This window comes from Rutilus rutilus (genome assembly GCF_951802725.1).
Source record: "Rutilus rutilus genome assembly, chromosome: 10".
Lineage (NCBI taxonomy): Eukaryota > Metazoa > Chordata > Actinopteri > Cypriniformes > Leuciscidae > Rutilus > Rutilus rutilus.
The window spans coordinates 29,048,416-29,072,390 of NC_140215.1; the positions used below are offsets into that span (position 1 = coordinate 29,048,416).

Genomic DNA, 23,975 nt, shown 5'->3' on the forward strand with positions numbered 1-23,975 from the left:
AGTGTAGCCTGAGGATGGGAAATGGTTGTTTTAAACTATATTACACCTGTTTTTGGCGCAAGAGACATTGCTTAACATTATAAGTTGATTTGACGGAATAAATAAATAATGAAATAAAAATGTGCTGTTTTCAAGGTTAAAGCTGTGAAGAGGGGACACATCCTGGTAATAGATGAAGCTGATAAAGCTCCCACAAATGTCACCTGTATCCTGAAGACTTTGGTGGAAAGTGGAGAGATGATCCTGGCGGACGGAAGAAGAATAGTGTCAGGTGAAATGGACTGAGAGGATCGAACGTGTTCCACATCATTGACCCGTCACTGACAGTCTTTAAAACTGGAATTGTTATTTGATTTCCACAGACCCATTGGAAGCAGCAGGAAGGCCTAATGCCATTCCCATGCATCCAGACTTCCGCATGATTGTTTTAGCAAACCGACCAGGCTTTCCGTTTTTGGGAAATGACTTTTTTGGAGCTCTTGGTAAGGCTTATATATTGACAGTTCCGTTATATAGTATTTGATCACAGAATGTCATGAAAATTACAAACAAATATCAAATACGGGCTTTGTATTTGTTTGTAATACTCATGATGATATGTTGAATCACTCTTTCAGGGGACATATTTAGCTGCCATGCAGTGGACAACCCCAAACCTCAGGCGGAGTTTGCCATGCTGAAGCAGTACGGGCCTGGCGTTCCTGATGCTGTTCTCCAGAAACTGGTGGCTGCATTCGGAGAGCTCCGGGCCATGGCTGACCAAGGAACAATCACCTACCCCTACTCTACACGAGAGGTGGTCAACATCGTAAAACACCTACAGGTAACTGGCAGGTAGTTGAAGCCTCAGACGGCTCACGTTTATTGTCCGTCTGACACATTTATAGTTCACAGGCCGTCTTGATGCATTTAACACAAAATGGAAGCAAATAATGGACAGAGTGACGCTACTATTTAAAATTGTATTTCCACTCCTTTTATTATTTTAATATCAATTACACTACCGTTCAAAAGTTTGGGGTCGGTAAGAATTTTTTTTTTTTATATATATATATGTTTTTGAAAAGTCTCTTTATGTGATCAAAAATACAGTAATTTTACTGGTAAAAATACTGGTTTTCTATTTTGATGTACTTTAAAAAAAAAAAATTATTTTATTTTTCTGTGATGGCAAAGCTGTATTTTCAGCTTCCATTACTTTCAAAAAAAAAAAAAAAAAAAAAAACCTACAAAAGTGATTCCTTCAAGAGCAGTGAGTGATTTTCTCTTTGTCGTTTGTTGTTTGATTAACATTAATGATAGACAGCAACAGATTTATTAGGCTGCTGTCACTTTAAGAGCTGCACAGATCCAATATAATGTTACACATGCATTTTCTTCCTCAACTGTTTACCTTCACTAGAAGACAAAACCGACTGTGTATACATGATTAATAGCCAGGCATTTTTACATAATTTTGTGTGTATTTGGCCAAATAGGTTTCGGAAGGGAACTGAATTCGGGATCTTGCACTGTCCGAGAGGCGGTGTTATAACAGCGGCTTTCTGTGTATTCTTTTCTGCTGCTTATTGCGCTTTTTAACATTTAAGCATGTCACAGGTATTTAACAGTCATGTGTTATTCAGTCATGTGTCCAGTCTCTTATCTGCTATCTGCGTTGATCTAAAACTTTGACTTTTCATAACTTTTTGAAGTATTGCTCCTGTCTGCCTCGCTGCCTGCTGTGAGTGTGTTTGTTTGATTCGGTGCGATAAGCTCCGTCTTAGCCATATATTTCTTTGTTTTGAACCATCATTTTACTACCATTTCTAGTTGTTTATACTACTACATTTTACCCAACATCTCAGATTAACCTGACATCGCTAGCTTTTGTTATTAGTACTACTAGCACAACACGCTAGTAATTCGCTAGCCTGTTAACGCGCCACCCGTGCGCTCAGCTATTTTATTTATTTATTTTTCTCTCGCGCGTCCGCGCCTTTGAGTTCATAAAAAGCTCAGGTGAGTAAGAATCACTCAACAAACACGGTGAGTAATGTCTTGTCCTGTTATTGTCACTTGCACTTCATGTCACATGTTTAGTATAGGCTTCTCTGTCGACAATATAGGATTTATATGTGATAAATGTAAGGAGACAGTTAGGTTGACAGAGAAGATTTCAGAATTAGAAACACGCATCCAAACTTTAATTGAGGATAGTAAGAGTGCTAGTGCTTTAGATGTTTTGGATGCGCATAGAATAGTGCACACTTTACATGAGTCGGTTCTGGCTGAAGTAGAGCCCGTGCAGCCGGGCAAATGGGTGACAGTGAGGGATCGCTCTAGTCGCGGATCTAAAAACCACTCTTCCGTTCCGATTACCATAACAAATCGATTTGCCCCGCTCAGTGAAACACCCACTGAGAATGATTGTGCCCTAGTTATTGGCGATTCTATTACACGGAACGTGAAAATAGAGACACCAACCACCATAGTCACATGTTTGCCGGGAGCCAGAGCGCCTGACATCAAAGCAAATTTAAAAGTGCTGGCTAATGCTAATCGTAAATTCTCTAAGATCATTATTCATGTCGGCACTAATGATGTTCGACTCCGCCAGTCGGAGATCACCAAAATTAATATTAAAGAGGTGTGTGAACTTGCAAGTACGATGTCAAGGACTGTAATTTGCTCTGGCCCCCTTCCTGTTCGCAGGAGTGATGAGATAGTTAGTAGATTATGTTCGCTTAACGGTTGGCTGTCTAAGTGGTGTCCGCTTAATAATATAGAATTCATAGACAATTGGAAAAGTTTTTGGGGCAAACCTGACCTGTTGAAAAGAGATGGTATTCATCCCTCCTGGGATGGTGCTGCTCTTCTCTCTAGTAATATGGCTCATAGTCTTAGAGCTCAAACATGACAATCTGGGGCTCAGGTCAGGAAGCAGACAGACTGGCTTAACCGACTGTCTGCTAGCGGCCTCGCGTCACCAAGGTCAGATAAATCCTATCACATAGAGCCTCTTTCACCTAGCTATCATCATATAGAGACTGTGTCTGTTCCCCGAATTTGGAAATCCAAAAAACGTTTAAACCCAACTAAGGTTAAAAATTTAATTGATGTTCAACAAATAAAAAACAGCTATAATACAGATGAGCAAATGCTAAAGCTTGGGTTGCTGAATATTCGATCGCTTACTTCAAAAGCACTCGTTGTTAACGATATGATTTCAGATAATAACCTAGATGTGCTGTGTTTGACAGAAACCTGGCTAAAACCAAGCGATTACATTACTTTAAATGAGTCCACCCCGCAAGATTACTGTTATAAACATGAACCTCGTCTGAAAGGCAAAGGGGGTGGTGTTGCTGTAATTTATAGTAATAGTTTCAAAACCACTAAGAAATCAAGTTTTAAATATAATTCTTTTGAAGCATTGGTGCTTAATGTAAAAATCTATAGTGTAAACGATAAATCACGTTTGAGATTTGTGCTGGCTACTGTATACAGGCCACCAGGGCACCATACAGACTTTATCAAAGAATTTGCGGACTTTCTATCAGAATTAATATTGACTGCAGATAAATTACTAATTGTTGGTGATTTTAATATACACATCGATAATGAAAAAGATGCATTGGGATTGGCATTTAAAGACATTGTAAATTCAATTGGAGTTAGACAACACGTGTCAGGACCTACTCATCGTCGTAATCATACTCTAGATCTAATATTATCACATGGAATAGATGTGGATGCCGTTGAAATTCTGCAGCAGAGCGATGACATCTCAGATCATTATCTAGTCTCGTGTAATTTGCATTTAGCCAAGGCTGCAAAGCCGACTCCGTGTTTCAAATATGTGAGACCTATCACTTCTGCTACTAAAGATTGCTTTATTAATAATCTTCCTAATCAGTTTCATCATCTCAGCATCTCAGATAGCTTAGAAGAACTAGATATTACAACAGAAACGTTTAACTCTCTCTTTTCCAGCACTTTAGACACAGTTGCTCCGTTGCGCTTAAAGAAGATTAAAGAAAATAGTCCAACACCGTGGTACAGCGAGCACACTCGGGCCCTTAAGAGAGCAGCCAGAGAGATGGAGCGCAACTGGAAGAAAACAAAACTAGAGGTATTTCGCATTTCATGGAAAGAGAGTTCGATTGCATACAGAGAGGCTTTAAAAGCTGCTAGATCTGCTTATTTTTCAACCCTATTAGAAGAAAATAAACATAATCCTAGGTATTTATTTGAAACGGTGGCTAAACTAACGAAAAATAAAGCTTCAAGCACCGAAGTTTCCAAGCAGCACAGCAGTAATGACTATATGAACTTCTTCACTTATAAGATTGATAATATCAGGGACAAAATTATAACTATGCAACCGTCTACTACAGTATCGCATCAGGCAGTGCATTGTAGTCTCCCTGAGGAAAAATTTGATTCATTCGTTGCTATAGGAGAGGAAGAATTTACTAAACTCATTAAATCATCTAAATCTACAACATGTATGTTAGACCCTATACCGACTAAGCTACTGAAAGAAATACTTCCAGAGGTCATAGATCCTCTTCTTAATATCATTAATTCGTCTTTGTCATTAGGATACGTACCAAAAAACTTTAAGCTGGCTTTGATTAAACCGCTTGTTAAAAAAACGCAACTTGATCCTTCAGAATTAGTCAATTACAGGCCGATCTCGAATCTACCTTTTCTGTCAAAGATATTAGAAAAGGCAGTATCCTCACAACTGTGTTCCTTTCTTGAAAGAAATGATATCTGCGAGGATTTCCAGTCCGGATTTAGACCGTACCATAGTACTGAGACAGCTCTCGTTAGAGTCACAAATGATTTGCTCTTATCATCCGATCGTGGTTGTCTCTCTCTATTAGTGTTACTCGATCTTAGTGCTGCGTTTGACACCATCGACCACAACGTTCTTTTAAATAGATTAGAACATTATGTTGGCATTACGGGAAATGCACTAGCATGGTTTAAATCATACTTATCTGACCGTTATCAGTTTGTAGCAGTAAATGAAGAGATGTCTCATCGATCACAAGTTCAGTATGGCGTACCACAAGGCTCAGTACTAGGACCGCTGCTGTTCACTCTGTACATGCTACCCTTAGGAGATATCATTAGGAAACATGGCATTAGCTTTCACTGTTATGCCGATGATACTCAGCTCTATATTTCTTCAAAACCTAACGAAACTTATCAATTCACAAAATTAACGGAATGCATAGCGGATATAAAAAATTGGATGACTTGTAATTTCCTACTTCTAAATTCTGAAAAAACAGAGTTTCTAATTATTGGACAAAAAACTTCCTCACGTAATAACCTAGAATACTGTCTAACACTTGATGGCTGCTCTGTTAAGTCTTCGTCGTCGGTTAGGAACCTGGGTGTGCTCTTTGATACCAATCTTTCATTTGAAAGTCACGTGTCTAGTATCTGTAAAACTGCATTTTTCCATCTTAAAAATATATCTAAATTACGTCATATGCTCTCATTGACAAATGCGGAACAATTAGTTCATGCGTTCATGACCTCAAGGCTAGATTATTGTAATGCTCTACTAGGTGGTTGCCCTGCACGCTTAATAAACAAACTACAGCTGGTTCAAAACGCAGCAGCTCGAGTTCTTACCAGAACCAGGAAGTATGACCATATTAGCCCAGTTCTGTCAAAACTGCATTGGCTCCCTATTAAACATCGCATAAATTTTAAAATATTGCTTATTACTTACAAAGCACTGAATGGTTTAGCTCCGCAGTACTTGAGCGAGCTCTTAACGCATTATAGTCCGTCACGTCTATTACGATCTCAAAATTCCGGCCAGTTGATTATACCTAGAATATCAAAATCCACTGCTGGCGGTAGATCCTTTTCCTATTTAGCACCAAAACTCTGGAACAGTCTTCCTACCATTGTCCGGGAAGCAGACACACTCTGTCAGTTCAAAGCCAGATTAAAGACACATCTCTTTGACCTAGCTTTCACATAATACATTATAGACTTCTATAATTTAATGTTATGCTGCATAGATTAGGTCAGCCGGAACCGGGAACACTTCCCAAAAATCCTGATGTACTCGTTACATCATGAGAAGAATGGCATCTACGCTAATTTTAGTGTCTGTGTTTATCCCAAGGTTTTCCCGCAGCCTGCCGGATCCGGGCCGTATCCAGATCTGACGAAGGACCTTCACCTGGACCGATGACAACGCAGTGCTGAAGTGCCAACTAGTCTCTCCCTATGGAGGATCCCACTACCACTCTACAGATAAGGCGTTGTCGGGAAAATTCGTCTTGCGGTCCTACCCCAAAGCAACAAATAAAATAAAATTCCTTATCAAAATTTATAAGGAAAGACAAGTATTTTGTTTAGGCTTGGCTTGTAGGGAATTCCAAACCTGCGTATATTCTAACGCACATAACTATAGAACCCATTCTAAATGCGCATGTGAACGCCATCAGCGTTTCTCACAGGTTCGCGTTTAAAGTCTGTGTAGAGAGAATGGTGTCGTCTTAGCGGCCCCTAATTTAATAACAAATGATCATTGCGACGGAACCAAATCAATTAAAACTAACTTTAGATGGAAATAACTTAACTCTGCTGTAAAGCCGAAACAATCTCTGTTACCTTAAATTATACGCTTATCTCTGTAAAGCTGCTTTGAGACAATCTACATTGTTAAAAGCGCTATATAAATGAAGATGACTTGACTTGACTATTAAAATCATTCAGTTATCGTACATTTGCGATATTTCAATACATCGTGCAGCTCTACTTAATATGTTTGTGGTAACAGTGATAATTTTTTTTTTTTCAAGATTCTTGTAACTTTCTGTAACATTATAAGTGTCTTTACTGTCACTTTTGGTCAATTTAATGCATCGTTGCTGATTATAAAAGTTTGAATTCTTTCAAAAAACTGACCCCAAACTTTTGAACAGTTGTTTTGCATGACAATCAGACGCTATCTTCTCATCTAAAGGGACGGATCATGTCCAGAATAAGCTGCAGAGTGGACCAGACTTTGTCGCAGGTCAAACGTCTGGCCAAATCCACACAACACATCAAACACCTTGGTTGTAGGTTGTTCCCCATTTTAAGAATTCAGACTTTGTGTCGGGGATGAACTGTGTGATGTTTAATAGATGAGGGTGAGTTACCCTATGCCTGAGATGAAAGGTGCCGCACGAGACACAGAGTGAGGGAGGAAAGGCCTTGTCTCTTCACTCGGCCCACTCACAGACTGATCTGACACATAGAGGCCACACTGCCATTCTGGGCCACCTGTCTCTGGGCTTTAACTCAGCTCTCACACACACACACAGCGTACCAGCCTCCTCCTACTCTAGCCTCAGCTCTCAGGAGTGACAGGGGTGCAGATAGATGGATGGAATTCATCTGTCACGTTGGATGAGGAGTCAGTTGTCAGATTAGTCTGCCGCAAGCAGCCATCAGAAGTCTACACTAGCAGTTAAACTTGACTGATTTTTTTTTTTTTTTTATGTGATATTATAAACCATTTGTTCTAAAGACCGTCATGCTTGAAATCAGCTTTGTACACAAATATAAATTGTCTACTTATGAATTTCTAAACTAAACTTTTTTTTTTGGATCAGATAAAAAAGGAAAAGCAGCGAATAGTGCCTGGCCTGTTAAGTCCTTCAAAATTGTTTAAAAAAATCTCATTTTGCAAATCCTAAGGTTAGTTGTGTAAATATGTCCATAGTGAGCAGAGGTACAATCTAGACAAAGAAGAACCTAACCATAGGCAGGTTGTGAAACATAATAAATTGAATTGAAAATATTTAAAATTCCAATTCACTTCATATGTGTGAAGTGAGGAAGCAAACAAATCAAATTTGAATTGAACAAATAATTAAAATGGCATGAAATTAAAAAGAAATTCATTTTGCTGAGTAGCTTATAATAATATGTGTAATATTTCAGTATGAATTACCCATAAAACGTGATCAAACACACAGCATGGTTAGTTACAAAACACTGAATAATATTAGTAAAAAGTATGATTTAATTTTATGAACACTGGTGGAAATACACCTTCAAGTATCATCAATACTTTTCGTATCAAGTTTGATGTCAGCATTCATTTTTAAACAATAAATCTGAAAACAAGGTTATTGATATTTTGTTGTTTACTGCTAAAGTAAAAATCTGTTTTAATGGCTGTTAATTGTGTTGACCATGTTGAAATTTGTGAAAATTATTAGTCAAAAATTAACCCTGAAAGGTCTGACATATGAAATAATGGTCTGAAGTTGTTTTGTTTGTTTGGTTTAATTGGAACGTTTAATTTAAACTTTAGACAAAACATATAAAGAAAGTCTAAAAAAAAGATTGCATATGTGTTTTTTGTTGAGTATTTGATATATCAGGCTTTTGTAGCTCATATAGTGATATTGGATAATATTGAGCTCATACTCAGAGGAAAAAAAAATCACCTCAGTTTTATTCAGACTAGGCAAAAGCAATTTGGTGCAGTTGGTGATATTTATATGACTAAAAAGTATTGCTTGTAGCTTTTAATGTAAATCAATGATATATTTCTAACAGCATAACTAAATACTTACATTAAATGCATGTAAATATAGGATATGCATATCAATCAGTAAAGATTTCACAGCAAATAGACACATGTATCACAACCTGAAGGGGCACATTTTTACAATTATACTAGAAGGCCTTTTACTTACTAAAAAAAAGTATTAAATGTCAGTCAGACTACAGAAAGCATGATCTGTTGTAGATTGTGTACACAAGGTTTTTCAGCAAACCTTTGATCATGTTGATATGTTAGTGGCCTTGACATCAAATATGTTATTGTAAGCTTTATATGGTTTTATTATTCATGTTTTTTTTCTTGCTAAACTTGTTTCCGACAAAAGAAATTCCTCTCCCATGAGACAGCGTTGAATTTCTTTTGAATTGCAGTTCAGTAAATTCCTCATTCCAATCAAACATCCTGTGTGTTGTGGCCAGTTCAATTTAAATGCACACTTATCAGCCGAAAGGGAAACTATTCTCACATATTTTATCAATCTCTCAATGATTGATAACGTAAAATCAAAGTGCTCTTAAAATGCATTAAAACTAAACGCTTTTGTCTTGTGGCTTACCTTCTTCTTCTCTTTTTCCAGAAATTTCCGGATGAGGGATTGGCCAACGTGGTGAGGAATGTGTTTGACTTCGACTCCTATAACAAGGACACGCGTGAGGTGCTGATCACAGCTCTGCACAAGCACGGCATTCCTATCGGAGCCAAACCCACCAGCGTACACCTGGCCAAGGAGTAAGAGCTCAGCTCCTATTGCCCCTTTATTGTCCGTGAATACAGTTTTATAGACAGATATTGAGTTCTCTAACAGCCACACTGTCCTGGACTAATAAGACTACCTGTAGAAAGGATCTGCTCTGCATGGTCCTCAAACCATACACTTGAAAAAATGCATTTAAAGGTGAAGTGTGCAATTTTTTCTTCAACAGCGGTGACACTAAACAAAATGATGCATGAATGACTGGTTTCAAATCAAGTTTGCATCTGCATTGCACTGACAAAACTCACACCATTGGTTTAGCCAGTGTTGTTGTTTCCAGCCCAGTCGGGCTGCTCAAATGAACAGCAATTTTGTTTCTAGTGTCACAAATATTACAAACTTCACCTTTAACTGATGCATTTAACTCATAAGCTGCTTATTTCATTGAAGGTGCAATAGACAAAACAATATGAATTCACATATTTAAAAGTGAAAATAAAATAAAAATACTTAGACTCAGAAATAACTAAAACTGAGAACTTTATTGTCAGGGTCTGGTTAGTTCTTTTAGAAGATTTATGGGCAAATTCCAATGGGAAGTCAGCGTCTCTATACCCTGTTCACTATGAAGAACAGAGCACTTGAAGTGGGAAATCTGGAGAGAGCATGACAGTTGGGTCTCATAATGTGGTTGTTTGGAAGACACTTGGCAAAGGGAGCAATTTAAAAACATAATTTTCTCTTTTATCTGGAACGATCCTGTGGTGTGCATGTCCCATCGCTGTCCGCCCTTCCAGTGCCCTTCCACTGTTTGGAATTTGCCTTTTTATCGAATTATTATAACAAATAAAGTCTCGTTCCATAAAGGTAATTTGATTTACTCAGTGCTGTATATTATACACTTTTAATAAAGGAAATTATTTGTTTCTTCCGTCTCATATTTGTCTTTATTTCACTTGCTTTTGAGTGTTTTGCCATCTGGTCTACACAGTGTATTATGTTTTATACAAAATACTGGAAAATGACACGGTGAAGAAACAAATATTTTCTTTTGAATCATACTTCTAAGTTTTTGAAAGAGGTCTCATGCTCATAAAGAGTGCATTTATTTGATTAAAAGTACAGTAATATTGTGAAATATTATATATATATTTTTTTTTTTTTATGGCAAAGCTGCATTTTCAGCAGCAATTTGTCTTCAGTCCTCAGTGTCACATGATCCTTCAGAAATCATTCTAAAATGCTGATTTGCTGCTCAAGTAACATTTATTATTAAGCAGCGGCTAAGTGCAAATAGCAGTAGATACTAGTATTTACACTGTGTAAATGGTAACAAAAAGTATTTTCTTTGCACTTAGCATTAAATGTAATTTACACTAAGATAAAATAGCTCTATTTTTTGCACTATGTGTAAAAAGTCTTTACATGCTATTTATACTTAATACAAATAGTGGCAGATATTATTTGCACCTCAAGTGTATGCAAAAGCGTATGCAATAATAACACATTCAGTGTGTATGATTATATTTATTAAAATCATACATGAATGCTGCTTTATTTGGACATTGCTTGTGTTTAATTTTCCCGAAATTTTTTTTATATTTACTTACTTTTTATTTAAAATAAATGCTACTCTGAGCTGATATGTGATGGGAAAAGGGAGGAGAATGCGTTTCGGTAAAAGACAGATTCGAACTGGTTGGTTGCGTCAAAAGGTAACAGCACCATCTTTACTCTCCATGCCACTGATTCTGTTGTCAGCTTTTTGTAACTTTGTCTGGCTCAATCAGATAATGGTGGGTGGAGTTAGCATTAACAGCCTCTGCCAACATAGCGGGCTGTTTGCACTTGGTGTAAATGGACGCTACGTTATTATCAATGTTGAAAACAGTTGTGCTGCTTAATATTTTGTGGAAACCGTGATATTTATTTTCAGGATTCTTCAGTGAATTATGACAAAATAACATCATGTATTTGAAATAGATAGAAATAGACATTATAAATGTATTTACTGTCACTTTTGATCAATTTAACGTGTCCTTGCTGAGGAAAATGATACATTTCTTTAACATTTCTCAAAACATTTTAACATTTTATCTTGATTGGAATTATATGTTATCCTACCTGCTGGAATAGTGCATTAATGTTTTCTCTGGGAATAGTAACTTTGCAATATCCATATGTGTAACTACAACCTTCTTGAATGTCAATGAACATGAACAACGAACACAGTGTGCCTAACTACAGAGACAGCAGACTGTCTTCAGTTCTGGGGCATGTACAAAAGCTGAATGAAACTGACCATTTACATGCACATCATTTTCTGATTTAGGTGCAATTTATTTGATTATATTCTTGTATACAGTAAACACAGTCAGTCACTGGAAAAAAACACTGATTACTTTCATAAATCATTGCAAAAATATAGGTGTGCCAGTCAGTTTTGCTTAACCCAATAAAATAACACAGTTGTAGGTGTTTATATGACCTGCATGTTGTCATAACGTAAGATTTCAATTTAATAACTTTGAATTTTTAGTCATAACAATTACTAAATACCCTGTTTCTAGGTTACCATTGCCAGACTGCAAGATGGCGGGTTACTGGGCCATCAATCGGGACGGTAATACACGACGAAAGCTGCTGTGTCCAACAGAGTCCCATCGGATAGACATTAAGGTATCATAAACCTTTCATTGATTTGCAATATTTCAAAGTTGTTGTTAGCAAATTACACCTTGAAACTAATTCGACATCTGTGGATTTTCTCAGGGCCCAGTGTTTCTGCGGGTTCAGAGTTATCCATCTGAAAGGCATGAGACCAGATCGATGAGCTTCACTGAGGAACAGGCTCACTGGCAAATCCCCATGAACGAGGTCAACATCATCTGTGACGTCACCACTGCTAACGGTAGGCCATGACTAAAGCACAATGATGTCGTTAGTCTCATGAAGCCAAACCTTTGACCTAATTAATATGGCATGATAAAGTCCTGTGACTTTTATTTTGAAAGTGAATCTTTTTTTTACCTCATAGATTCCATTTACGCGGCAACATGTAACCCTGTATCGCTGTATGCTATGAAGGAGAGAGGAGACTCCGTCCAGTGCGTTGAGCTCTACGACATCTTCCCCCGAACCATCAGTGGAGTGTGGCAGCCCTTTGTCTCTGTGGCGGCACTGGGCAACCCGCTGCAGGACCAGGTGGTTCTCCATGAAGAACAGGTGTGTGTGTGTGTGACCTGTAACTCGCCCTTCTACACATGAAAATAGAAGATCATCAATAGATGCATCCTTTCCACCAAACCCATGTCTAATAATAGTTGATGGAAATAGTAAATGGCCACAGATCAAAACAAGGCCGAGGCTGAAGATTCAGCGTAGATGATGAGATGTGATGTTTGAGCAATAATGCCATTTGGAATTTTAAATAAGTTATTGAGGTACTCTGAAGCCTGCATATTACTTTGCTGGATGTTATTGTCACTATATTTAGGCTTTGTTTATCCCTAGTTAAAATTTAAACTACTGTTTTTGTAGGATATTTTCTTTCTATAAATCCACTTATAATGTTAATCATAGTTTACTTTTCCAAAAACAAACTAAAAGGGACAGTTCAGCCCCAAAAAAATAAATAATTTACCGTCCCTCATGTCTTTCCAATAGACTTTAGTTCATTTTAATGGAACCTGAGAGATTTATGTAACCAAAACTTTGATGCATCAGAAAGGTCATAAAGACATCGTAAAAGTAATCCACACACATACTGTACATTGAGCTCAAGAAGATCAAATGTGCTTTCATGATGCTCAAGAACCTTTACACCTTTAGCCAAGCACCTTTGAGCCGAACACCATGCTCTGCACATACAGCATATCCCGCGAACGAAAGAGCAAACAGACAGTAGGAGTGTCACCAAACTAAGAATAAACCAGAGCGAAGTGACAGAACCCTGACATGGATAAACTCTATGTATCTGTTCAAAGCAATTTGTCCAAAAGTATGTGGACACCCCCTTTTAATTCTCAAGTTTGGCTTCTGCGTTCTGCTGGAATGAGTCCTAAAACCCAGAAACAAGTTGACATTTTTGACTTCTAGTTCCATTGTCCTGAAGTCAAGGTTTTTTTTTTTAATGGGTTTTGTGTTAAATGCCTTAAATAAGGTCTATGATTTACACAAGATCTTTTTTTTAACATGTCTTGAAAAAGGCGATTACTGACAACCAGAGACATTTAACTTCTTCAGGCTAAACAGGTAAACTCATCCACTCACTAGTCTGCTTTTAAAGCCTCATTGTGTTTATACTCAAAGAGTATAGTGGTGGTGAAGTTAAAGTCATGTGATTGTGGTGTAGTTCATTCATACCCTACAGTACCTTTAGCTTTTTACTTCTAGCGATTGCATTTAGGCTTCAGAATTCATACAAATTGTGTTCATTTATAAACAAAACATGTAAGAATCATAAACATTTGTTGGGCAAAGAGCTTTATTTTCTGCAATAATCCAAAAGTCAATGGAAGAATCCTGTTGGTTTTTTGTTGAGGGATCCAGGGTGATGCTGACAAAAAATACGTCATCACTGCAGCACTCTATTATTAACAGATTAAACATCCATTCAGTCTTGTATAAAGACTTTCCAGAAGAGTGGAAACTGCTGTGACTCCCTATTAATGCCTATGGTTTTAAAGTTAAATGTTTAACAAGCACAAATGGCTGTAGTGTTTTCTGAGATCACAGTGTTGGTCATGTAGTGTATCTTGATGTATTCAATAACCCTTCTCATTACTTCACTTACATGTTAAGGTACCAAAAAAAAAAAAACAGAAAGAGAAAGAGATCAAACTGGAATTTACGTTCAGAGCGCAGCTGGTTTGTATTAGAGTCGAGCCTGGTGGAAACCTGTTCGCTGTGGAAAAAAGGGGTGTGGAGAACATGATTACTTGTGTATAAAAATCTAAAAATACAGATGTCCAGACATCACAGGAGGCCATCCAGGGGTCATTGGAGAAAACGCGAAGGCTGAATGGAACGGTGCGGCCCGTGACCACAACGGCCCGTCTCAGCCAGACCCACCATCTGTCCAGAAGTGATGCAAGGCTTCTATTAATATCACAGACAGCATCCGGTATATGAAAGACAGGGCGTAAGGAAGCCATTATGCTGCAGATTCAGTGGTGAGGAGGAATTAATGGCCTCCAACCTTTCCTATGAAGGTGAAAACTGAAGATAAGAAGCATTGTAACAGGAGGCTGGCACAATACTTGCATAGAGTACATTTCTGGCCTTGTTCATGTTGTATGTGAAAAGTCAAGTCACCTTTATTCATATAGCGCTTTTTACTATACAGATTGTTTCAAAGCAGCTTTACAGTGATGATAGGAAAATAATGCAAAAAAAATCGTTTCGGCTGTACAGGAAAATAGCGTCAAAGTCCAGCTTAAGTAAGTTCAGTGATGGTTCATTTTTGTTGTAAAAAAGTTATTAATTTAGTTCATTTATCTATACAGCCACTCTGGAGAAAACAGTGATGTCATCGTCCAGCTCAGTTCAGTTCTCATATAATGGTGTCAATACAGGCAGATCAATAATATTGTTGAATATTATTGAAAGGACATTTACATTTCTTAAAGGGATAGTTGTAAAAAGGCCAGGGTCGAATAGAGGCTGGAAAATTGTTGCGGAAAACTAAATTATAGCTGTTTTGGTGCAAAACCTTGACATTAACCTACCGATATCAGTGTACCTTAGGGAATAAAATGAAATTATATGACCTCGTTTTTGAAATTGAACTACAATTTGTGAGCATTCTTGTCTCCTTTTTGTAGGGCAACACAGTTCTGCATGTGGACCTGGTTACTGGTGCTGTGAGGAGACTGGTCCTGTCTCAGGACAAGCAGGAGGAACCACAACGCAAGACTTCAAACTGGTGGAGCAACAAAGAGAGTCAGGTGGAAATCTATGTCTATAGCAGTGGTTCTCCATAGGGGGCCTAATACCTTTTATTAGTGTTACAGCTAGTGTCACGTCAGGTAGTGTAAAATTATCTTAACAATTATTTTCAACTTTTGTATTGTTGTCATTAGCCCGGATACAAAATGTGCAAGGAGTTTGCCCACAAGAACTGGCTTCTCTTCTACAAAGAAAATGGGTAGGCTATTCTCCCTCAATCTTACGTGTGACCCTTACGCTTTATTCTGAAACCTTGTGAGCTGTCTATGTAGACAGCATTTTACAAAGCTAAACAGCTCATTTATTAGAGCAGTATGATTATTCACACTTCGGACCATTTTTGGCCAAATTGTAAGACAGCACCGCATATTTCTGTTGTGGAAAAATCAATCCCAGAGTGCACTTCAGCATAAATATGTCTAAGATGTCCGACGAAGTGTGAAAAAGAGAGAATTCTGATTAAAAAAAGTATGAATCTAATGAAAATTAAGCAACATTTTTGTGCTGTCAGTGTTGTGGCACTCGTTAGCATGTTGCTGTGTGCTTCATGTGAGAAGCGCCATTTTTATGAGTCGTTGCTTATATAGAGTGCTCAAAGTCTCATAATCAATTAAGTTGTCTACTCTACACACAATGAATCTCTTATTTACACCATGTCTACACTTCCTGTGTTATAATGAGAGGATTCTTGAGCGTGCAGAACTCTGTTCACTTATTGGTCATTGCATTCAAGAGATCAACAAACATGTCTGTGATTGGTTTCATAGGTAAACGCTGCAAAAACACATTGTAAATAGAAACCCTTTGACACTCTCCGGAGCGCAAACACAAATACGCACTGGAGTAAATGTCAAATCAGTTTCGCTAATATGATATTATTACAGTTTCAACTGAGGGGGTGCTCTTGTTTTTTAGTTTGAGGGTTCTTAGCACCCCTGTAGAACCGGGCCTGCCTCTCGTGCGGCGTCCCCGTCATTTTGCACCCTAGGCAACTGCCATGGGTCTTAAATTTACATTAACTGATATAATGTTGATATACCAATCTACTAAAGTAATAAAATCTGTTTTGTAGCTTTATAATACATTAAAGGTGAACTAAGTAACTTTTTTACCTTAACTGAACAGCTTCGGAGTCATTGGAATGGTTATACTACTTATTTCGGGTTGAATGGTGGTCGTTTCGCACCCCCCTGGTGCCCGTGAGCGGAAAATCCGCACTTGCAACTTTGAGCCGGCGGGCCGCCGGCCGCCGCGTCAGGAAGTATCGCGTGATGTCAGGTCTCGCGATGTAAACAATTGCTTTACGGCCAAAAGAAATCTGCTAAAATGCTGTCATTATTGCGCTCCCTCACGCTGTTCGAACCCGAATGAAGAAGACGTTTTAAAGAATGTCCCATCTGCTTTGATGTCGTTGATCTACTAGCCTCTGGTGTCTGAGAATCGCCAACGAGTTTTTACAACAGTGTTGTCAAATATCTATTCCGAAGCTGTGGGGGGAGCTCTAGAGAGACACCTGCGAGCAAAAAGCGAGAATACAGCGAAGAAATCCCGAAACTACTGAGCCCCGCTTTAAAAAACACCAAAAACATAGGTGGAACAGAGAGAGTCATATGTATAATCAAAGCTCATAACACATAGTTTTTCTATAAGCTGTAGGTTTTGAAACAGAGCTCTGGTGTCCTGTTCAGGCATGGTCTACTGATTTACACTCTGCTCTACTTGGACAGGAATCAGCTGGATGTTGTTGATGTGCTGGAAGGTCAGGTTCACACCATCTCCCTCCCCATCAATCTCAAGGCTGTGTTCCTGGTGGCTGAAGACCGCTGGCTTCTTGTTGAGAGCAAGACTGACAGGTGGCAATGAAATTCATTCTGCACTTCAATGAAATCACAAAATTCCTTCATATTTTAGTTGCTCAGACTTTGAAAAGGGTGTTCTCCTTTTAGAGGTTATGTAAGTGCATTTTCTACAACTAAACGTTCAACTAAATGTGCTCCCCTCATGTGCAGGAAGTTCCTGTTGACGAAGCCCATGCACATGGGCGCAGAGGACACGGGAGTGTGCCAGCTGCACGCCATCAGTGAAGACGCTGTTAGCACTGGCTTTGGCACCAGCTCAGGTGAACAACTCGTATTGCTTGTTAGCCAGAACGCCCAATCAGAAGTGACTCCAGTTGCGTCCAATCAGGGCCACTGAGAGCCCTTAACACTTGTCAGTCACCATCTGTCTCGCTTTGGCAAATGCGTCTGTTTCACATATGCTTTGATTGACATGAAGCCTCAGGGAATCTGACAAGTCAGATTCGAGACTTCAGCACATGAACAAACTCGGTGTCATATAATGGCTTGCATCGGAAATGCGTTCTCACACAGATGATCTATTTACTCATTTGTGCTCATTGCACTCTACATGTTTACTCCAAGTGGGCACATTTTTACTTAGTTTATTGATTAGTGTTATTTGTTAATGCTAATGTTAATTTGTTAAGGCCCCGATGTACTTCAAGCTAAATTAAAGAACGAATTGGTGTGATGTCATTACGAACAAAATCAGGCTGAAACAAAAGTTTGTTTCTGGAGTTTGAAACAGCTTGCCAAAGTTATCTCCGGCTGGTAAACACCTTTAAACTACCATAGAGAGCTGCAGGGATGCAAAACCTGGAGGACTAATTCGCCAGTGGATCCCTTGAGATTGTCAATTTGCGTAAAATAAGGTCTATGGTGAACATAACGTGACGAAACTTGGACGTTTTGTTCTACAACGTAAACTGCACACACTCACACCCCAAATATTCGTATCTATTTACTTATTAGACGCCTATTTTATTTATTTTTGTTTTGTTTTTTATAAACATAGCTTTAAAATTAGCAATTTCGATATGGGTGTGTGTCATTTAGAGCAAAACGCCCAAGTTTAGTCGTGTTATGTTCACCACAGACCTTATTTCACTCAAATGGCATTAATGTATAATAATGCAATGGGGGAATATTTGTGTGAAAATGATTTTAAATATATCTTGTGAATAAGCATATTCGTCTAAAATAATTCTGTATTTTCAGCTTCAGAATCATGAATATTTTTATTCTGGTGTCACCATTGTCCCGTGCATTGGGTTTCCATGCCTATTCATTTACAGCCCCAATCCAAAACCAAATTTAGCATTTGAATCAACAGTACATTTTTTGTCAACCTTTTATCATATGTCTTGGAGTATCACAATAATATCAGTATCGTGATATGTATCGAATCGTGACATGAGGGTATCGTTACACGCCTACTATATATTGTTACACCCCTATTATTTAGTATTCCTGGCTTGGCTAATTTGAAAGCAGAGTCACGTATCCAACTGCATTTCGAGGAGAGCTGAAGCTCTCGGGGTCTGATGGATGACGCCAGTGAGTCCTGCACGCCTCATTTGATAGAAAGTAATGCCAGTTTGTTTTTGAAGGCCTAAAATAGCTGGTGAAATTAATCGTTTATAAGGCATGAAAACAGCTCTATCTTCTGATGAACTGCCCCTAGTCATTCCTCCTTCAGCAACGTATCATTTTCTGGAGCGTGAAGAGCAGAAAGACGCTTAATAACTCATAGTGTGAGTTATTGAGATGAATGTCTCTGTCATAAAGATAGAGTAATGCCTGTACTTAGTGGGCATCGGACAACTAAAGTATCAGACACGCTTCAGCGTTTGCTCTGAAAAATGTTTTTGATGACATCAAACGTTCCCATCAGCAGGATTGGGGTCTTAATCAAATCAAGAGTGACAGAATGTCTCTAGAAGGTCTGAATAATGACCAATTAAACTGGGGTATAAAGATGTGACAAATGTAGAGTCATGGTAGAAATGCTCTGAAGCCTTTTATGGGTTTAGTGGCGAGGACACATTATCATCTCTATGGGAAGTCATTTTAGAGTGATGATCTGACTGTCTTTTTGCTTCAGGGATGGAAAGCACAGCCCCTCAGGAGGTGTCGAGTGAGCAGCTGCCCAATGAGAACCTCAGCACTGCCCTGGGGCAGAAGATCGCCTCTCCCAACCGCATCCTCTGTGACACCAACACCTATGCTAATGTTATTGTGGGATTCCCAGATCTCATGGTGGGTGACAATTATGACATACCCTGTAGTAAAATACACAGCTGGATTCTATAGATCAATGACATGATACACTTTTTTTAAATTAATTTTTATCTATTTATTCAAAATTCGTTAATTCAGAAATTGAAAACCTGTCCATTATAAAAGAAGATATTCATTTTTATATTTTGGGGGGGATGGGAGGGCATAATTGGATGATGCAGCTGTTTTGATAAAAAAAATCAAAAACAAATATTTTTCTTGAAAAGAAAACCTTATTAATTAGTTTGTGACTGATCATTTTGCATTTATTTTTTGGCAATGCATATTAATGTAGAATTTTCCATTTTTAATTGTGCCTTAAAATTGAGCCAGATGTCTTAAATGTAATGGTATTAACATAATTTACATTATTATTATCTTATATGTCACCTAATATTTTTGCATATGTTATTTTCTGACAGTGATATTCATATAATATTCATGATTCTCTTATAATAATAATAATAATACAGTGGCCAAAAGTGATGTCTTCTCTCTTTATTTAAATGTTATTAAACATTTGAACAAACACAATATTAATTGTTGTAGTAAGTGTAGGTTTTTTCCTGAGCTTTTTGTTTTTCTATCCTTTTTTTTTTTTTTTTGCATAGTAAAATAAAACCTGTAACTGTAGTTTGCCTTTTTTGTCAAATAATTTTGTCAGATAAATACCTAAAACAAATTGTGTTTTATTCTTCCTTCATATTTAAAAGATGAAAAAAAAAATATATATATATATATATATATATAAAATGTTCCTCATATTTTGATCATTTAATCAATCATTAAATATGTGTGTGTGTGTATATATATATATATATATATATATATATATATATATAACTTTACTTTTCATTATCATGGATAGTCGTATGTGACATTGACTCCTATATAACCTGTTTTGTATTGTGTTTCCACAGTCCCCAAACGAGGTGTACAGCTTTAAGAGATCTTCGCCCATAACTGAGGGTCGAGGGCCTGATATGTTTTTTGGGTCAAATAAGCGAACAGGGCCCGCAAAGAGGGCGAACTGTGTCTGTCTGTTAGATGCCAATCAAGTGGTACGAGCGCTGCCTCCTACACAAGTCCCACTGACTGAGGTCTACCCTAAAGGTAAAGCATTGACACCTTCAAATGCACATATCATATAAAAATAGAAATGCAATTTTTACTCATGATACTGATGGTATTGGCTTCACCAACAGATGTCACACCGCCCATGGCGGCTGCTTACCTGGAAGTGACAGACCTGAACTCTAAGAAGCTCAAATACATTCCAGTCCCAAGGTACAGAGTAAGACTCCTTTCATGAAACTGTAGCTCCCTCTTCTGTTCAGCTGATTAGACGCTGGGCACATTAATGTGACAGAGTTTGCATATGCAATGCATATTATTAAGTATGAATTTAGAATTTCTTTAAATCAAAACCTTTCCCAAATGTAAATGTTAAATGATGTAATGGTATTAACGTCATTTATGTTATTATCTTATTATGTTTTAAGTAGTATTGAATGTTTTTGCATAAATTATTTCCTCACAGTGAAACCAGAAGCAGTCTATATAGCAATATAGGGAATTATGTAATGCAAATTGCATTAAGCTTTTTTTTTTACCTGATTACCTAATTTTGCCCTCTGCAGCAGATCATTGGCCTCAAGGTTCTCAACTCTGGCCCTCGAGGTCCACTGTCCTGCAGAGTTTTGCTCCAACCCTTATCAAACAGACCTGAACAAGCTAATCAATGTCTTCAGGATCACTAGAAAGTTACAGGCAGTTGAGTTTGATCAAGGATGGAGTTAAATTCTGCAGGAAAGTGGACCTCAAGGACCTCCTGCATTATAGCCCTAATATGGTGATCCTGATGACTTTTATTTTTGTTGTCTTACAATGTCTTTAAAAAAGCTTACATTTAGCTTCATGAAAGCCTGTGTAAGGGAATGGCGAGTCTTCCAGTGGTTGTGATCAGTGTCTATCATGCTGATGTGTTCAGGAGCAGCTCGGTGTCTCCTTACACTGTGTGGATCTCAAAGATCTCAGACACAGATGTGGTGATGGCTCCTCTGGGCTCTGGCGGGGTGGTGACTGTAGACATGGGAGGCTACGTTAGAGTCTGGGAAACCGGCCTCGACAACCTGCAGCGCTCTCTGCTGGAGTGGAGGAACATGATCGGATCAGAGGATGGCAGGCCAATCCAGGTAGGACCTTTAGGGAGAATCTCACAAAACATTAGAAAGAGCATGTCTGGTCATATTTCACCCCAAGAATTTTTTTTTTTTTGTCAGTAATGCAGTCTATTTTAGGAGCATGAAGACTGTTGCATTGTGACATATTTTATTGCTGTGGTATGTCCATATTTTTTATATATATTTTGTTTTGTTTGAAAAAAACCTGTTTGAAGTCAATTCAGGATGTTTTTGTTTGTTGTTTTGTTTGTTTGTTTGTTTTTTCTTTCTGTTTACAGTTTTTTGTCTTGTTTTGCTTTGTGTTTTGTTTAGTTTTTGTCTTTTTTGTCTTGCTTTCGTTTTGATGCCTCATTTGCTGCAGGAATTGCACTTTGATTTCTGAACTCTCTTATTAGTCCCAAACATTTTGGGCTTTGGCAGTTTAAAATGTGCAGTTTTCTCTCTTACCACATGGTGGTGAACTTGGATAAGACATTTCCTTTACTTATTTTTATAAGGATGTAAAATTGCTAAACAAAAAGAAAAAAAAATTAGCATTGTGAAATAAGATATTAAGAAGATATTCATTTTATATCCAAAATTATCCATTTTATGTTTTTGCTTTTCATCGGACTATACATCTTGATGCACATAACTCAACGTTTTTGCTTGATGAGATATTTATATGCGGGTTCTGCTTTTATTGTAGTATTTTTGTTTATTTTATGTTGCAGTTTGTTCTCTCCACTTTAACTGTTAGGTTATTTTGCTGTTCTGCTAATTTGGAGAATTTTCAGTGGAAGGCTCCTTCATGGCAGAGCTCCAATGCTCCGCTGTGTGACACACAGATAGTCTTTATAGACAGTGGAGTAAATACATCCAGTCAGAGGAGATAAGGACACACTATGGAGAGAACTGACCTGAAGTATAGTCTATTTCTATCATTCACAGTTGGACATATCATAAATAAGATGCAAAATATATATGACAACATTGGTTTGGTAAACACTGTTTGTTCATTGGTTGTTCTACATGACACATCTGTTGACTGAGGGTTACTAAAAATGACCAGACATTAATATGTCTGTGGTCTCCTTTTTTCCCCCCATCAAAAATAGCACCAAACAGCTTAATCTGTTGCCGTCCTTGGATGTTGTTTATACCAGTAAGACTCAAAAATGTCTTCGAAAGTGCTTCTAAAATAACTGCTGGATTCAATATACACAGAAACACCATTTAGCAGATTCACTCCATCATTTAAATGCATCTGTGTCACTCTAAAAACATTGTGGGCTGCAGTGTAACACATTACAAGTAACGTGAGTTATGTAATCCGATTACTTTTTTTCAAATAACTAAGTGACACATTACTTTTAAACTAAATATCTGAGTAACTTTTTCAAATAAGTAACGCAAGTTACTTTGTTTTCCCATTTATTGACTGACTCCTCTCCTGTGTAGAGGTGTTGTGTGCGCTGTGTGAAACATGATGTTATTGTAGTTCTAGACTAAATGTGAGCAGACATTTACACATCTCATTTGCACAAAAACAGATTCAGATTTCCTTATAAATGAATAAAAACTGTGAAATGTTTTAGAGTATTACGCAAAACGGCAATAATTAAAATGTTAAAAAACTCAAATATACTTTATGTATGTAATCTCACTTTATTATGTCTTTGCTGCTGACCTTCGATGATCCAATTAACATTGTTTTTCTTGTTGTTTTTTGTAAGAGTGTTGAAATTTCTTTTCATGGTCAGGTTTGTGTTGTGCCGTCGTGAATTTGCATTTCCTTCAGCCTGAGGTTTATTTGTTTCACTTTTGGTGTGAAAGGGCCTTAACTAATACAAAAGTGACATAACGCATTACTTTTTCATAAAAACACAATTAGTTACTTTTTTAGGGAGTAACGCAATATTGCAATGCATTAAAGTAACTTTCCCCCACACTGGCTTGGCTGAATGTGTCCTAAATATCAAAATCTTAATATTGACCAGTTTGGTATGCGTTTGATGGGTCTGTGTGGAGTGTTTGTCTGAAAGTTCACACACTTCCTGTTCTTCCACACAGGTACACAAAGAGACTCTTAACCGTCAGACTCTTTCTCTCACACTGGCTCTCTTTGAGCCTCCTTATTTTTACATCAAATATTTGCCCAAATGGTCACGATCTTGACCTTTCTTTGCAGCTCTTTGAATGGCGTGTGTGAGTTTGTTCAGTTGAATATCGCTCATGTGAGAGTCCTCACTGGTTTGCCCTCGGTTGCCCCACTGAAAGAGGGAGATATATAGTTTACAAACAAAGGAAAGAAAAGCCATAAGGGTTTATCATGAAGCTCAAGACTGTGTTATCTTGCTGTTGGTCTGGGGTTTTCCTTAACCGTCTCAGAGTCTTAGATCCACCCTTCACCCCACCTCAGTCTTCACATCACAAACACACACATTCTCTCCATCACGCTGCTT

The 23,975-nt window shown here is 37.8% G+C and overlaps 1 protein-coding gene across 1 annotated transcript in view; it reads left to right on the forward strand.

The window, feature by feature from the left end:
- Positions 1-23,975, forward strand: part of vwa8 (von Willebrand factor A domain containing 8) — a 121,524-nt gene that overhangs the window by 44,822 nt on the left and 52,727 nt on the right. The window contains exons 23-37 of the mRNA XM_084421225.1: positions 136-271; positions 363-482; positions 618-823; positions 9,162-9,313; positions 11,849-11,957; positions 12,051-12,189; positions 12,316-12,503; positions 15,104-15,226; positions 15,362-15,426; positions 16,955-17,080; positions 17,237-17,346; positions 19,173-19,327; positions 20,269-20,461; positions 20,554-20,635; positions 21,339-21,543. Coding sequence (XP_084277351.1) covers positions 136-271; positions 363-482; positions 618-823; positions 9,162-9,313; positions 11,849-11,957; positions 12,051-12,189; positions 12,316-12,503; positions 15,104-15,226; positions 15,362-15,426; positions 16,955-17,080; positions 17,237-17,346; positions 19,173-19,327; positions 20,269-20,461; positions 20,554-20,635; positions 21,339-21,543 — 2,109 coding nt within the window. The remainder of the gene's footprint in view (positions 1-135; positions 272-362; positions 483-617; positions 824-9,161; positions 9,314-11,848; positions 11,958-12,050; positions 12,190-12,315; positions 12,504-15,103; positions 15,227-15,361; positions 15,427-16,954; positions 17,081-17,236; positions 17,347-19,172; positions 19,328-20,268; positions 20,462-20,553; positions 20,636-21,338; positions 21,544-23,975) is intronic.